The 15,553-nt window shown below is 51.3% G+C and overlaps 1 protein-coding gene across 1 annotated transcript; it reads left to right on the plus strand.

The window, feature by feature from the left end:
- The first annotated feature begins 507 nt into the window (after positions 1 to 507).
- On the plus strand, positions 508 to 5,701 carry SOX9 (SRY-box transcription factor 9). The gene is made up of 3 exons (XM_064728640.1): positions 508 to 1,293; positions 2,178 to 2,431; positions 3,118 to 5,701. Exons 1-3 carry the CDS (start codon positions 863 to 865, stop codon positions 3,879 to 3,881), a joined length of 1,449 nt encoding a protein of 482 aa, XP_064584710.1. The 5' UTR covers positions 508 to 862; the 3' UTR covers positions 3,882 to 5,701.
- Positions 5,702 to 15,553: the final 9,852 nt, after the last annotated feature.

Below are 15,553 nucleotides of genomic sequence, written 5' to 3' on the forward strand. Positions count from 1 at the left end.
CTCCGTCCCGCGGTACCGGGGGGGGTTCGGGGGGCGCGCCCGGCCCGGCCCGGCCCCGCCGCCCCCCGCGCGCCGTTCCTGAGCCTCTGGCGCCCCCTCGGGACGGAGCCGCGCAGCGCCCGCGGCCCCCGGCGCTCTGCGCTCCGCTCCGCGCGTCCCGCCCGCCTCCCGCCGGCGCGGCTGCAGCGGCCCCAGCGGCGGCGGCGCCTCCATCCAGCAGCCACCCGCGGGGAGCGCGGGCCACGGCCGGGCGCTGTCTCTGTCCCCGCTGTCCCCACTGTCCCCGCTCTGTCCCCGCTCTGTCCCCGCTCCGTCCCCGCTGTCGCCGCCCCGGCCGGGCCGTGCCCCCCGCGCTGCGCGGCGCTGCGCGGCCCCGCCCCCTCGGCGCGGCTCAGCCAATAGGGGCGGAGCGGCCCCCGCGGGCCGCGCTGTGATTGGCCGGGCCGGGGCGGGCGCGCGGGTATTTGTGCGCGCGGCGCGCAGCGGCCGCAGAGCCGCGCTGGAGACCGGCGGGGCCGCCGCGCCCGACACTGCCCGGGGCTCGCCCTCGTTCCGCTCCTTGTCCTCGTCCTGAGCCTCCTCCCGGCCTCGAAAAAGTTTTTTTCTTTCCCTTTCCTCGTTTCGGAGTTTTTTTGGTTTTCTTGCTTTTTGTAATTTTTTTTTTTTTAGCGTTTTTGCGCCGATTAGAAGTAATAAAAAGTTTTTTTGCGAGCCTCCTCTCCGCAGCCGGTGGAGACTTTGTTTCTCCGAGTTTTTACTTTTTTTAACCCATCCCTGCCCCTTAGCGCTTAACTTTTTAATTTTTTTTTTTATCATCAATTTTTTTTTTCGCCCCCTTGTTCCCCCTCGGCCGCTTTCTCGCATGAATCTCCTCGACCCTTTCATGAAAATGACAGAAGAACAGGACAAATGTATCTCCGACGCCCCCAGCCCCACCATGTCGGATGACTCCGCCGGCTCCCCCTGCCCCTCTGGATCCGGCTCGGACACGGAGAACACCAGACCCCAAGAGAACACCTTCCCCAAGGGCGACCCGGACCTGAAGAAGGAGAACGACGAGGACAAGTTCCCGGTGTGCATCCGGGAGGCGGTGAGCCAGGTGCTCAAGGGCTACGACTGGACCCTGGTGCCGATGCCGGTGCGGGTGAACGGCTCGAGCAAGAACAAGCCGCACGTCAAGAGACCCATGAACGCCTTCATGGTGTGGGCGCAGGCGGCCCGCAGGAAGCTGGCGGATCAATACCCGCATCTGCACAACGCCGAGCTCAGCAAGACCCTGGGCAAGCTCTGGAGGTGAGCGCGGGGCCGGGGGATGCGGAGCTGGAAAGGCGCCGGGAAACTCGTGCGGAGCGCAAAAGTTGTTAGGTGGAGGAGAAGGCAGAATAGGAGGGGAAAAGCAGGGAAAGTAGGGAAAGTTGATCTCTTTGTGGTGTTGGAAGTGGTTTTTGTGCCTGGAGCGGGGGGGACCGTGCGGAGCCCCCCGGCCGTGGTTTGTTTGCGCCGCGGGTGCGGAGGAAATGATGGATTTGGGATTTTGGGGATTATTGCATCAGCTCGGGCCGGAGGGAGCGCGGGGCGATGCGGGGAGGGAGGGAGGGTGGGTGGCGCAGGGCCGGGTGGCCTCCGAGTGCCAGAATAAGGCGGGGAGGGGAGGAAAACACGCGGCGAGTGAGTCACCTGGGCCACCGCGTCCTCGGGGAGGGGGGGACCCCGCGGCGGTGACACGGGACAGCAAAGCTGGCCCTGGCAGGCGGGAGTGTCCCCAAAGCGCCCCGGGGACAGCGGGATGTGCCCATAGGGTGGGGAGGGAGAGAGGGCTGGACCCTCCTGCAGCTCTGGTGTGGGCACCGAAGGAATGTGGGGGACAAGGGGGTGACAACCGGAGAGCCCCGGGGACAAGGGGGTGACAACCGGAGAATGCAGGGGACAAGGGGGTGACAACCGGAGAGCCCCGGGGACAAGGGGGTGACAACCGGAGAGCCCCGGGGACAAGGGGGTGACAACCGGAGAATGCAGGGGACAAGGGGGTGACAACCAGCGAGTGTCCCGGACAGGGGGTTCGGGTTGTGGGGGGCTTTGCATCGCTCTTTGGGGGATCCGAGGGAGGGATCGGTACCGGTGTCACTGCTCGGCTCGGCCACCACGAGTGACCCCGCGCCCCCCGTGTCCCCCCCCAGGCTGCTGAACGAGAGCGAGAAGCGCCCGTTCGTGGAGGAGGCCGAGCGGCTGCGGGTGCAGCACAAGAAGGACCACCCCGACTACAAGTACCAGCCCCGGCGGAGGAAGTCGGTGAAGAACGGGCAGGCGGAGCAGGAGGAGGGCGCGGAGCAGACCCACATCTCCCCCAACGCCATCTTCAAGGCGCTGCAGGCAGACTCGCCCCAGTCCTCGTCCAGCATCAGCGAGGTGCACTCGCCCGGGGAGCACTCGGGTAGGTGCCTGGGGGGGCTGAGGTTGGGGTTGGGTGAGGGGAGAGGAAGGAAAGACCCAGGAATGACTGTGGGGGACATGGCACGGCTGCCCCAGATAGGGCTGAAATTGGGGTTGGGTGAGGGGAAGGGAAGGAAAGATCCAGGAATGACTGTGGGGGGCACAGCACGGCTGCCCAGACAGGGCTGAAATTGGGATTGGGTGAGGGGAAGGGGAAGGAAAGATCCAGGAATACCTGCGAGGGGCACGGCACAGCTGCCCAGACTGGGCTGAAGTTGATGTTAGGTGAGGGGAGGGAAAAATCCAGGAAAGATCCAGGAATGAGTGTGGGGGACACGGCACAGCTGCCCAGACAGGGCTGAAACTGGGTTTGGGTGAGGAGAGGGGAAGGAAAGAGCCAGGAATGGAGTGAGAGCAGGGAGAACTGCCCATGAGCCATGCCCAAAGCCTGGGCACACAAATTGTCACCCCTCTGCAGCCATTTCCCCTTGTTTGCCTGTGAGAAACACAAACCCATGCTTATTAAAACCTAAAAAACCATATTGTGTCTGAGGGCTGCTGCCATGGGGCTGGGCTCCATGTTCCTCATCCCGATCCTCACACCAGACACGCGGTCTGTCACCGCTCACGGTGCCACCACCCCCGTGCCACCCTCAGCCCTTTCCTTTCCTTTCCTTCCTCCCCCAGGGCAGTCGCAGGGGCCCCCCACGCCCCCCACCACCCCCAAGACGGACGCGCAGCCGGGCAAGCAGGACCTGAAGCGCGAGGGCCGCGCGCTGGGCGAGGGCGGCCGGCAGCCGCCGCACATCGACTTCCGCGACGTGGACATCGGCGAGCTCAGCAGCGACGTCATCTCCAACATCGAGACCTTCGACGTCAACGAGTTCGACCAGTACCTGCCCCCCAACGGGCACCCCGGCCAGGTCACCTACACGGGCACCTACGGCATCAGCGCTGCCGCGGGGGTCTGGATGTCCAAGCAGCAGCAGCAGCAGCAGCCTCAAGCGGCGGCGCAGATCCCGGCGCTGAGCGCCGAGCAGGGCCCCCAACAGCAGCAACAGCAACAACAGCAGCAGCAAAGGACCCACATCAAGACAGAGCAGCTGAGCCCCAGCCACTACAGCGAGCAGCAGCAGCACTCCCCGCAACAGCAGCAGCAGCAGCAACAGCTGAGCTACAGCTCCTTCAACCTGCAGCACTACAGCTCGTCCTACCCCAGCATCAGCCGCGCGCAGTACGAGTACGGCGAGCACCAGGGCTCCTCCTCGGGCTCCTACTACAGCCACGCCGGGCAGGGAGCGGGGATTTACTCCACCTTCAGCTACATGAGCCCCACGCAGCGCCCCATGTACACCCCCATCGCCGACAGCGCCGGCGTGCCCTCCATCCCGCAGACGCACAGCCCGCAGCACTGGGAGCAGCCCGTCTACACGCAGCTCACCCGGCCCTAAGCCAGCGGAGAAGGCGCCAAAAAAAAAAAAAGGCAAAAATTAATTAAAAAATTTCAAAAAAAAAAAAAAAAAAATTCATCAGAAATGAGCGAAAGCGGCAAGGAGTTGCCTCAGAGCGCGTGAGATCAAAGAGGTGATTGAAAAGACGCTCGCATGGAAGCCTTGAGCCTTGTGCACTACAGCATCCTCCAGGACCCGCTCCCAAGCCCCCAAAATTTGGGACAGACTTGCCAAGGACTGGACTCGAACTCTGCTTCTCCCAGCGTGGAGAGGAGATTTCCGCCCAACACGCCCAGCTGGCTCCTTCTCTGGACTTTTGTAATGATTTTTTTTTTTTTAGCAGTAATTAAAAGCGAGATAAAAAAATAAAAATTAAAAAAAAAAGGGGGGGTAAAAGAGAACTCAGAGTCCTCTGTGAGGAATATTCTCTATTTTAAATATTTTTAGTATGTACTGTGTATGATTCGTTACCAATTGTGAGGGGATTTATACCTATTTTTTAGAGATTTTTTTTTTAAATGCTCTTATTTTTCCAACAGCTTAAAAAAAAAAAAATGACACTTAGTGGAGCAGCCCTAGGTTTTCTTGCAGAGGTATTTTTGTATAGAAAAGTGTCTTTTTTTTGCTCTAAAAATGAAACTAAACCAGCGTGTGCTCTGCCCTGGGAACCCAGCACTGGGGCAGGCACCAGCATGGGAGAGGCTTTATTTTTCTAACTCGTAGCAAAACCAGCCAGGAGGAGAAACTTCACTTTATTTTTTAATAACCTTGAGCCTTAAAAGAAAAACAAAAAGAGGAAAAAAAAATGTTGAAAGAAAATCCACGGAGCAGCCCCAAAGTGCTGCTGGAAGCCTTAAAGCAGCCCCTGATAATCAATCACTGGGCTGGGGCTGAGCCCGACCCCTCCGGGCGCCCCCTGCCCACCCCAGGCTGCCAAACCCAGCCAGGAGCCCTCACACATCCTTTACATTATTTATTTGGGGAGAAGAGCAGCTTTTAATCACCGTTTTATTCCTTGGGTTTTGTTGTTTTGAAGTCCTTTCAGAAGCGTTGCGTTAGTTTGGGAGCATTATTTGGAAGGTGACCGTGCCTGTTAAATTATGGTCTGAAACTGTAACCAGTCCTTTATTTATCTCTTTAATTCCTTTTTTTTGGTCGTCGTTATTATTATTATTATTATTCTTTTTTTTTTTTGGAATCTGTGTCCTGGGTTTGTACAAACTTTGTGCTCTTCCTTTTTTTTTTTTTTTGTGTTTTATTTTTTTTGCCTTCGAGGAGAAACTGGAAGAAAAAAAAAAAAAAGAAAAAAATGAGATTTGTGCAAACTAAAGATTGCAAATGTAGCGGATCACTGAATCATTTGCCTTGTTTCCTGCCTCAGCTCTCTGGGACACACGAGCTCGTGCAAGGACGAGCCCCACACCAGCCCTGCTGCAGGGCTGGCGCCGTTTTAGCCTTCAAACCCCCCCAAAAATCTGCCCGGGAGAGGAGAGCTGGGGGGGGACACTGATTTTGGTGAAGCTGTGGCTGAACAGTTAAGGATTGCTTTTTAAAAAAGACAGCAGACTTTTTTTTATTTAAAAAAAAAAATAATGATATATTTGTTAACTTTTTTTTTTGTTTTTTTTAGGGATTCAGTAGGAGAAAAAACAAAATCTTAAAGCACTCTTATAATATGGCATCTTTCTATTTCTGTATAAAAGCAGATCTTTTTAAAGTATTTCTGTAACTTAAAAGACCTGTCCTTTAAATCATATTTTGTCTTTAGGTAAGTTTGGTTTGGTTTTGGTTACAAGATCCTTCTCTCTGTGAAACTTACCTTGTTTTTTTGTTTTGTTTTGTTCGTTTTGGTTTGGTTTTTTTTTTTTTTGTATATTATTGTTTGCAATAAATATACATTGTATCAAAAGCTGCACCTGCACTGGGTGTGGGATTTGTTATCAGGGTTTTTATCGGGGTTTGTTATCAGGGTTTTTCTCAGCCTCCAGGGTTTGGGTTCATGGCTGAGGATTTGGGGTGTCCACCCCTCCTTTATCCCAAGCACAGCCATCCTAGAAAAAGCAGAGACAGGGAATAAATGGGATTAAATGGACAAATCCAGGCTGGCTATATCAGGGTGTGACACCAAAGGGGACCCCTGAGCTCTGGCTGTCCCCAAATCCTGCTGGCCCTGCTCTCCCTGGGGTCTCTGCTCCATTTTGGGGATGCTGAGCATGAGGGGAGGAGAAAGGAGCGACCCCAAGGGTTTGGGCTTTCAGGTTATCCTTGAAAAACTCCTGAAATCCTCCCAAAAACCCCAAATTTGCTGCAATCCTCCCAAAAAAAAAAACCCAGATCTGCTGCAATCCTCCCCAAAACCCCAAATCTCCCTGCAGCCAAGCAGGGCCTGTGTCACCCTCAGGGATCCGTGTCCCCTGACCCCCCTGGCTCAGCCCAGCTTGGATTTCCCAACCAAACCCATCCCAAACCTGTCCCTGCCCTGCTCAGGCCGGGCTTTGTCACCTCACAGCTCTCTGGGGACACCAATCCCTGCAAGGCCTCAGATCCCAGCTGGGAAAACTCGTGTCAAATGTCCCAGCTTGTCCCAGAGCTGCTGGAAAAGCTGAACCAGGCAACAAACGGGATTAAATGGACAAACCCAGGCTGGTCAGGTCAGGGGTGACCCCAAAGGGACACCTGAGCTCTGGCTGTCCCCAAACCCTGCTGGCCCTGCCCCATTCAGGGCCCGGTCCCAGCACTCAGGTGGGGATTTGATCCCTCCTGGAATCTTTTCCTGGCTGGAAAAGCCCCTCTGATCCCACCGTGCCCCCCCAGAGCTGCACCCTCCTCACCTCAGCCCAGCACCCTGAGGGATTCATTAACTCTGAGCGTTAATTGGGGTCGGTGTTGCTCTGCTGGGCCTTGTGGGAATCTGGGCCTTGTGGGAATCTTTGATCCCAGACTTTTCTCCTCCTCAGCGTTTCCCTGCTCCTCTCGGACTTTGATTTTTGGGACTGCAGAGCAACCCCAGCTCTGGGTTTGGTGTGGGGAAAGAGCTCCAGGGAGAGCTCAGAGGGGCCACAAACAATCGCACAAAGCAGAAAAAGCTCCTGGGGGTGGGATGGGCTGGGAAAGAGCCTGGAAATGGGACAGGCAGGGCCTGGAGCAGGAGGGACCTTTCCCTTTCTCATCCCACCCCAACGGCATTCCTGGGACGTTTCCTTCCTGGGACATTTCCCAGGACATTTCTTGGGATGTTTCTGTCCCCACCCCACCATGCTCATCTCCCCTCACCCCCTTTTCCAGCAGAAGCATCCCTGGGATTTCTGCCTCACAAAAAAAAACCCCAAAAAAGCAAAACTTTTGCTTCTTTTGCTCCAGCTTGGCAAATGGCATTCCTGGGACATTTCCTGGGACATTTCCTTCCTGGGACATTTCCCAGGACATTTCTTGGGACATTTCTGTCCCCACCCCACCATGCTCAGCTCCCCTCACCCCCTTTTCCAGCAGAAGCATCCCTGGGATTTCTGCCTCACAAAAAAAAACCCAAAAAAAGCAAAACTTTTGCTTCTTTTGCTCCAGCTTGGCAAATGTCATTCCTGGGACATTTTCCTGGACATTTTCCTGGGACATTTTCCTGGGACATTTTCCTGGGACATTTTCCTGGGACATTTCCTGTGATTTTTCTGTCCCCACCCCACCATGCTCAGCTCCCCTCACCCCCTTTTCCAGCAGAAGCATCCCTGGGATTTCTGCCTCACAAAAAACCCCAAAAACAGCAAAACTTTTGCTTCTTTTGCGTCTTTGGCCCCAGCCTGGCCCTGCCATTCCTGCTCCGCTCTTGGGGTGGGCTCGGGAATTTTTGGGGCTCCCCAAACATTTTGGACATGGGGCAGCTCTGAGCAGCTCGGGGGGACACCCAGGGAGGGGAAAAGTCTGGAAATTCGCCTGGATTTGGAAAAAAATGCTGGAAAAGAGAGCAGGAGGGGAAGGGTGAGCACAGGGGGCTCCAGCAATGCTGCGGGGCAGGTCGGGGCACTGCGGGATGGATGTGGGGCAAAACCCCCCAAACCCCCCAAAATTCCTGCAGAAATGTGGGCAGAGCAAGCTGAGCCCTTGTTTTTCTGGGTTTTTTTATCAGTTTTTATGAGCGCTGATTAAAACAAATAAAAGAGGGAGAAAGTTTCCAAGCGGCCGCTGCCGGGGACATCCCGGCTTTGCGGGCTCGGTGTCGGTTGCTCCCTTTGGGAGCTGCAAAAATGTAAAATTTGCATTTTTTTCAGCCAGCTGTTGGTGCTGCCATGGCCTTGGAGAGGAGGAGATTGAAGGAACAGACCCAGGTTCTGCTCTGCCCTTCCCGGGGCCACTTCCAGCAGGAAAAGTGAAAATAAGGGAGTTGTTATTTTTATTTTTAGCTTTAGTTTTAGTTTTAGTTTTATTGTTATTATTCCCAACTCCCAGCAGGGGTTTGTTTCCCATTATTACTATTACTATTACTATTACTATTACTATTACTATTACTATTACTATTACTATTATTATTAACCCCAACTCCCAGCTGGGTTTGTTTCCCATTATTACTATTACTATTACTATTACTATTACTATTACTATTACTATTACTATTACTATTTCTATTACTATTACTATTACTATTACTATTACTATTACTATTACTATTACTATCTATTATTATTAACCCCAACTCCCAGCTGGGGTTTGCTTCCCTCGGGATCACTGCAGGGAATTGCAGCCAGCCTGGAGAGGGTGGGAATAAACTCAAATCCCATTTCTTCACCGAATTGTCCAGATCCTCCACCCAAAATCCCAATTTCAGAGAAAAACCCCATGTGGATTTGCACCCTACAAGATCCAGATCCACCACTGAAAGTCCCAATTTTAGGGGAAAAACTTAATGGGAATCTGCACCTTACCAGGTGCAGACCCACCACCCAAAATCCCGTGAGGATTTTCCAGATCCACCCCCCAAAATCCCAAATTCAGGAACTGATGATCCCCCACACTGGGTTTCTCACAGTGGAAAGGATTTAACCCCTCATTCCCCGAGGTGACAGCTCTGACATGGTCCCTAACCCAGCACAGGTAGGACAGAGCTTCTGTCCCCTCCCAGATGTGTCAGAAATAAATTTTTAAAAAAAGCAGTTTCACATCTGATTTTCCTGCTGTGGGGATTAATTCCACACCTATCACCACGCAGAGTCTCGCTCCATAAATCCCCAGCTGCTCGTAATAAGGCTGGACAGGAGTTTTAAAGCTTCAGTGGACAGTTTACAATTAACCTGCTCCTGTCAGCTGGAAAATCACCTTAAAATGGGATTCCAGCTGGAAAATCACCTTAAAATGGGATTGAGCTCTCCTCTGACTGGTTTGGGGTGGGAGTTTCTCTTTTGCAGAGTGAGAAACTGCCCTGGAAACCAGGGGAGGCCCCAGGGGCGTTTTCAGCTCAGGGCTGAGGGGAATTTGTCCCAAAATCAGAGCAGATTTCTCCAGGTGTCCATTGGGAGCTGGAAATCACCTCCAAGAGCTTGGGACATTTCCAGGCTCATCCTTTCGCCAAGGAGACAAAGCACAGCTTGGATTGAGCAGCTGGGGGAGAGGAAAATGTGGATTTTGGAGCCCCAAATTATCAGAGATGCCTCAGGAATGACAAACACAGAGCTCAGGGTGCAGCCTCCTCACCATCCCCGTGTGTTCCTGATTTTCCATGGGTTTGGTCCAAACTGGGAGGAGAATTCCAGGAGTTGGAGTCACCATTCCCAGCTGAGCCAGGGTGAGCAGGACATCCCTGGGGCTCTGACACCCTCTGCTCCCTCACTCACAACTTTTAAAGATAAAAATCATCCCAAAAATGAAAATATGGACTTTTAGGTGGGGAGGCTCTGGAATAGAATTCCCAGAGAAGCTGGGGCTGCTCCATCCCTGGAATTGTTCCAGGAACAATCTGGAAAATGGGAATGGATGGGATTGAAGGTCCCTTCCCATCCTAAAAATCCCATTATTCCATTCAGGGAAGTTTTGGGATGCAAACCAGCCCTGTTGGAGGTTTCTCCCTCATCTTGGCCGCATCTCCAAGGTGAATATTCCCAAACTCCCCCTTGGACACCTTTGCAAAGCCCCAGGAACAAATTCCTTTGAGCAGCTCACTCAAAACTTTTAAAAATAAAAATGGACTTTTATCTTGAGCATGGGGAGGCTCTGGAATAGAATTCCCAGAAAAGCTGGAGCTGCCCATCCCTGGAATTGTCCCAGGAACAACCTGGGATGGGGAAAATGGGAATGGATGGGATTTAAAGTCCAAACAATCCCATTATTCCATTTAGGGAAGTTTTGGGATGCAAACCAACCCTGTTGGAGGTTTCTCCCTCATCTTGGCCGCATCTCCAAGGTGAATATTCCCAAAACTCCCCCTTGAACACCTTTGCAAAGCCCCAGGAATAAATTCCTTTGAGCAGCTCACTCAAAACTTTTAAAAATAAAAATAATCCCGAAAATGAAAATGTGGACTTTTATCTTGAGCATGGGGAGGCTCTGGAATAGAATTCCCAGAAAAGCTGGAGCTGCCCATCCCTGGAATTGTCCCAGGAACAACCTGGGATGGGGAAAATGGGAATGGATGGGATTTAAATTCCCTTCCTATCCCATTATTCCATTTAGGGAAGCTTTGGGATGCAAACCAGCCCTGTTGGAGGTTTCTCCCTCATCTTGGCCGCATCTCCAAGGTGAATATTCCCAAACTCCCCCTTGGACACCTTTGCAAAGCCCCAGGAAGGAATTCCATCAGCTCGGAGCAGCTCGGGCAGGCGGGGAGCGCGGAGCCGCCCCGTCATTTTCTGTGATTAAAAGGCAAATTTTATTCCTGGAGAAACTTGGGAAGCAAATGTGGCGTTGCCATGGTTTCACACCCACTGGCTGGAAATGACAATATTAGCAGGGTGACCTGGTAATTAGAAACTGTGCCCCCAGGTCAGGCTGCGGAGAAAATAAAGAGAGATTAGGGCGTGCTAAAGGCACCGCACAATGCCGCGGGCTCCTGCGCTCCCCACCTTTTATAAGCGGCGCATTGAGATGCAGATCGTGACTTTCCACCTGGGGCTGCTAATCTGTCTCACAGCCGGATCAGACAATGGGGCAGCGCTCCGCGCCGTGGGGCTGCGCCCGGCCCCGCTCCCCCTTTTCTCAGGGGAAAAAATCAGCCCGAGGGGTTCCCGAGCGCTGGCGGTGTTTGGGGTGGATGTGGGGTCCGGACCGAGCCTGGGTTCCGGGGGGCTGGGGGAAAATGGGTTCGGGTTTTCATCCTCCGCTCCCATCTCAAATTTCAGTGATTTGGAGCAAATCAAGCTCAGATTTTCATCCTCTTCTCCCACCCCAAACTCCAATAATTTGGAGCAAAACAAGTTCAGATTTTCATCCTCATCTCCCATCCCAAATTCCAATGATTTGGAGCAAAACAAGCTCAGATTTTCATCCTCTGCTCCCATCTCAAATTCCAATGATTTGGAGCAAACCAGGAGGCTCAAATTTTCATCCTCATTTTACCCAAAACTTCAACAATTTGGGGCAAATCAGGTTCAGATTTTCATCCTCCGCTCCCATCTCAAATTTCAGTGATTTGGAGCAAGCCAGGCTCAAATTTTCATCCTCATTTTACCCAAAACTTCAACAATTTGGGGCAAATCAGGTTCAGATTTTCATCCTCCGCTCCCATCTCAAATTCCAATGATTTGGAGCAAATCAAGCTCAGATTTTCATCCTCATTTTACCCAAAACTTCAACAATTTGGGGCAAATCAGGTTCAGATTTTCATCCTCCGCTCCCATCTCAAATTCCAATGATTTGGCGCAAACCAGGCTCAAATTTTCATCCTCACTTTACCCAAAACTTCAACAATTTGGGGCAAATCAGGTTCAGATTTTCATCCTCCACTCCCATCCCAAATTCGGTTAATTTGGAGTAAAACAGGTTTAGGATTTCATCCTGATCTTCCCCAAAACTCCAATAATTTGGAGCAAATCAAGCTCAGATTTTCATCCTCTTCTCCCACCCCAAACTCCAATAATTTGGAGCAAATCGAGTTCAGATTTTCATCATCATCTTCCCCAAGACTCCTGTGATTTGGAGCAAAACAAGTTCAGATTTTCATCCTCATCTCCCATCCCAAATTCCAATTATTAGGAGCAAAACAGTCTCAGATTTTCATCCTCTGCTCCCATCTCAAATTCCATTAATTTGGAGTAAAACAAGTTCAGATTTTCATCCTCCTCTCTCATCTCAAATTCCAATTATTTGGAGCAAATCAGGTTCCTCTCCATCCCCAAATTACAATTATTAGGAGCAAATCAAGGTCAGATTTTAATCCTCATATTCCCCAAAACTCCTATGATTTGGAGGACAGATTTTAATCCTCCTCTCCATCCCCAAATTCCAATAATTTGGAGCAAACCAGGCTCAAATTTTAATCCTCATCTTCCTCCAAACTCCTTTCGAGCCCCTTTTACTCCAAATTATTGGAATTTGGGGTTGCAAGAGGAGGATGAAAATCTGAGCCAGTTTTGCTTCAAATTATTGGAGTTTTGGGGAAGATGAGAATGAAAATCAGAACCTGCTTTGCTCCAAATTTTTGGAATTTTAGAATTTGGGTGTTTCCAGCTGTTTATTCCCTGCTGGAAGCTGCTGCTGCTGCTGGGGACTGTCCTGACCCAGGGATGGCAGGGAGGAACAATCCCCAATTAATTAGAATTAGCAGGATGCTCAAACCCGTATTTAAAGGGTAATTCCGATTTCACCAAAGGTGTTTTAAAGGGTAATTCCGGTGTCACCAAAAGTGTTTTAAAAGATAATTCCGGTGTCACCAAAGGTGTTTTAAAGGGTAATTCCGGTGTCACCAAAGGCAGGTGACATCAGCGCCATGAGAGGGAAAGGCTGGAGCTCCCTGGCCCCTGAGTGCTCTTCACTTTCACTGGGAGCATTTTAATCCCATCCCGGCAGCTCCAGGTGCATCAGGCACGGCCCCGGCTCCTTCTGGAATTTTCTCTGCTTCCCTGGAGGTGCCAAAGCCAAGGGCTCGGGGCCAGAGCCTGGGAAAATTGGGGATTCAGGTCCCATTTTCCCCCCAGGATGGATTTTGGCTTTTTTTATGGGCCTGGAGAGCTGAGCTTGGCAGATCTGTGCCAGCAGTGCCAACATTGCCAATTCCAGAGACACCTCAACATTTCAGAATAGGAGAGGAAGAGGGAAAATAATTCCCAGGAGTGTTGGGAGGACACAGTGGAGGATGCTGCCTTCCCCTCCTTTATGCCAATCTGGAAATCCTTGGGAAGAACAGTGGGCAAAACCCTTCATTCTGGAAAATCCAGAGGGAAAAAATCTGGAAAATCCAGGCGGAAAAAATCCTGGAAAATGATCTGGAAGCCCTTGGGAAGAGCAGTGGGCCAAAACGCTTCCGTCTGGAAAAATCCAGAAAATTATCTGGAATCCATTTCGTAAGAGCAGTGAGCAAAACCCTTCATTTAAAAAAAAAAAAAATCCAGAAAAGCATCCTGGAAAAGAATCCAGAAACCCTTGGGAGGAAAAGTGGGCCAACCCCTTCATTCTGGAAAATCCAGAAAAGGGTCCTGGAAACGAATCAGGAAATCCTTGGGAAGAGCAGTGGGCACCACTTTTCTTGCAGATGTCAGCCCTGAAGAGCTGATTTTAATCACATTGTCCCTACAGGCAGCACAAACTCTGAAAAACCACCCCAAAAAAACCCCAAACCTGAGCCTGCTCATCTCCATCCTCTCCCTCCCTGAGGGTGAGAAAAGATTCTGGGCTGATAAAGGTTTTGGGGCAGATAAAGGTTTTGAGTCTGAGAAAGGATTTTGGGGCTGATAAAATATTCTGGAGCTGATAAAATATTTTGGGGCAAAGATTCCAGTGCTGATCAAAGATTTGGGGGGTGATAAAAGACTTTGGGGCTGATAAAGGTTTTGGGGCTGAGAAAGGATTTTGGTGCTGATAAAGGTTTTGAGTCTGATAAAATATTTTGGGGCTGGTAAAAGATTTGGGGGATGATAAAGGTTTTGGGGCTGATAAAAGATTCTGGACCTGATAAAAGGTTTTGAGGCTGAGGAAAGATTTTGGGGCTGATAAAAGATTCCGGTGCTGATAAAAGATTTGAGGGATGATAAAAGACTTTAGGGACTGATCAAGGTTTTGGGTCTGAGAAAGGATTTTGGGGCTAATAAAGGTTTGGGGCTGACAAAGATTTTGGTGCTGATTAAATATTCTGGAGCTGATAAAAAGTTTGGGGGGGCTGATAAAGATTTTGGTGCTGATAAAAGATTTTGGTCTTGATAAAAGGTTTTGAGGCTGAGGAAATATTTTGGTGCTGATAAAGGATTTTGGTGCTGATAAAAGGTTTTGAGGCTGAGGAAATATTTTGGTGCTGATAAAGGATTTTGGTGCCGATGAACCATTCTGGAGCCGCTAAAAGCTGTCGGGGCGGGCTCCAAAGGTTCGCTCGCTCCCACTCCTCCTCGCTGGCAGAGCTGTCATGGTTTATTTTGTTTGGGTGGATTTTCTTTCTCCCGTGCCCCCTCCCCGGCCGGGCAGAGCCTTTTCCCAGGGAGCCGCAGCTCTCCCCGGGCTCATTAGCATCCCGGTGCATAATTAGGGGCGCGGGCATTGTTATGCAAAGCAGCCTCGGATGACAACACTCGAGCCCCGACGACGCAGGAACGCCGCCAGCGAGTTTCTCACAGTGGTTTTAGCCGAGGCGAACCCGGCTCGGAGATTTTAATTAATTAATTAATTAATTAATGGGGGGTGAGAGCCCTGCAGCCCTCGGGCGGTGCGCTCCGTGTTTTTGTGGGGTGGAATTTTGGGGTGGTTTGGGTGGGGAAGGAGATGGAAGCTCATCCCATCCCATCCCATCCCATCCCATCCCATCCCATCCCATCCCATCCCATCCCATCCCATCCCATCCCATCCCATCCCATCCCATCCCATCCCATCCCATCCCATCCCATCCCATCCCATGGATCCCATCCCATCCCATCCCATCCCATCCATCCCATCCCATCCCATCCCATCCCATCCCATCCCATCCCATCCCATCCATCCCATCCCATCCCATCCATCCCATCCCATCCCATCCCATCCATCCCATCCCATCCCATCCCATCCCATCCCATCCCATCCCATCCCATCCCATCCCATCCCATCCATCCCATCCCATCCCACCCCACAGATCAGGGATGGTCCAAGCTGGCCCTGGGCACTTCCAGGGATGGGGCAGCCATGGGATAACCTGTGAATCAAGCTCGGATTTTCATCCTCATCTTCCCCAAAACTCCAATAACTTGGAGAAAATCGAGCTCAGATTTTCATCCTCATCTTCCCCAAAACTCCAATAACTTGGAGAAAATCGAGCTCAGATTTTCATCCTCATCTTCCCCAAAACACTTATGATCCTCCTCTCCATCCCCAAATTCCACTAATTTGGAGCAAATCAAGCTCAGATTTTCATCCTCATCTTCCTCAAATTTCCAATAATTCAGAATTAAACAGGCTCAGATTTTCATCCTCCTCTCCCCCACCAAAACTACAATAATTTGGAGCAAATCAAGTTCAGATTTTAATCCTCATCTTTCCCAAAACTCTTATGATTTGGAGCAAAACAGGTTCTGATTTTC

This window comes from Zonotrichia leucophrys, chromosome 18 (assembly GCF_028769735.1).
Source record: "Zonotrichia leucophrys gambelii isolate GWCS_2022_RI chromosome 18, RI_Zleu_2.0, whole genome shotgun sequence".
Taxonomy (NCBI): domain Eukaryota; kingdom Metazoa; phylum Chordata; class Aves; order Passeriformes; family Passerellidae; genus Zonotrichia; species Zonotrichia leucophrys.

What these genes read in the sequence shown, in the direction of transcription:
- SOX9 (XM_064728640.1), top strand. Translation starts at nt 863, where the DNA reads ATGAATCTCCTCGACCCTTTCATGAAAATGACAGAAGAACAGGACAAA. An exon ending in ACCCTGGGCAAGCTCTGGAG is followed by an intron (nt 1,294 to 2,177) that starts GTGAGCGCGGGG and finishes GTCCCCCCCCAG; the next exon opens with GCTGCTGAACGAGAGCGAGA. An exon ending in CTCGCCCGGGGAGCACTCGG is followed by an intron (nt 2,432 to 3,117) that starts GTAGGTGCCTGG and finishes TTCCTCCCCCAG; the next exon opens with GGCAGTCGCAGGGGCCCCCC.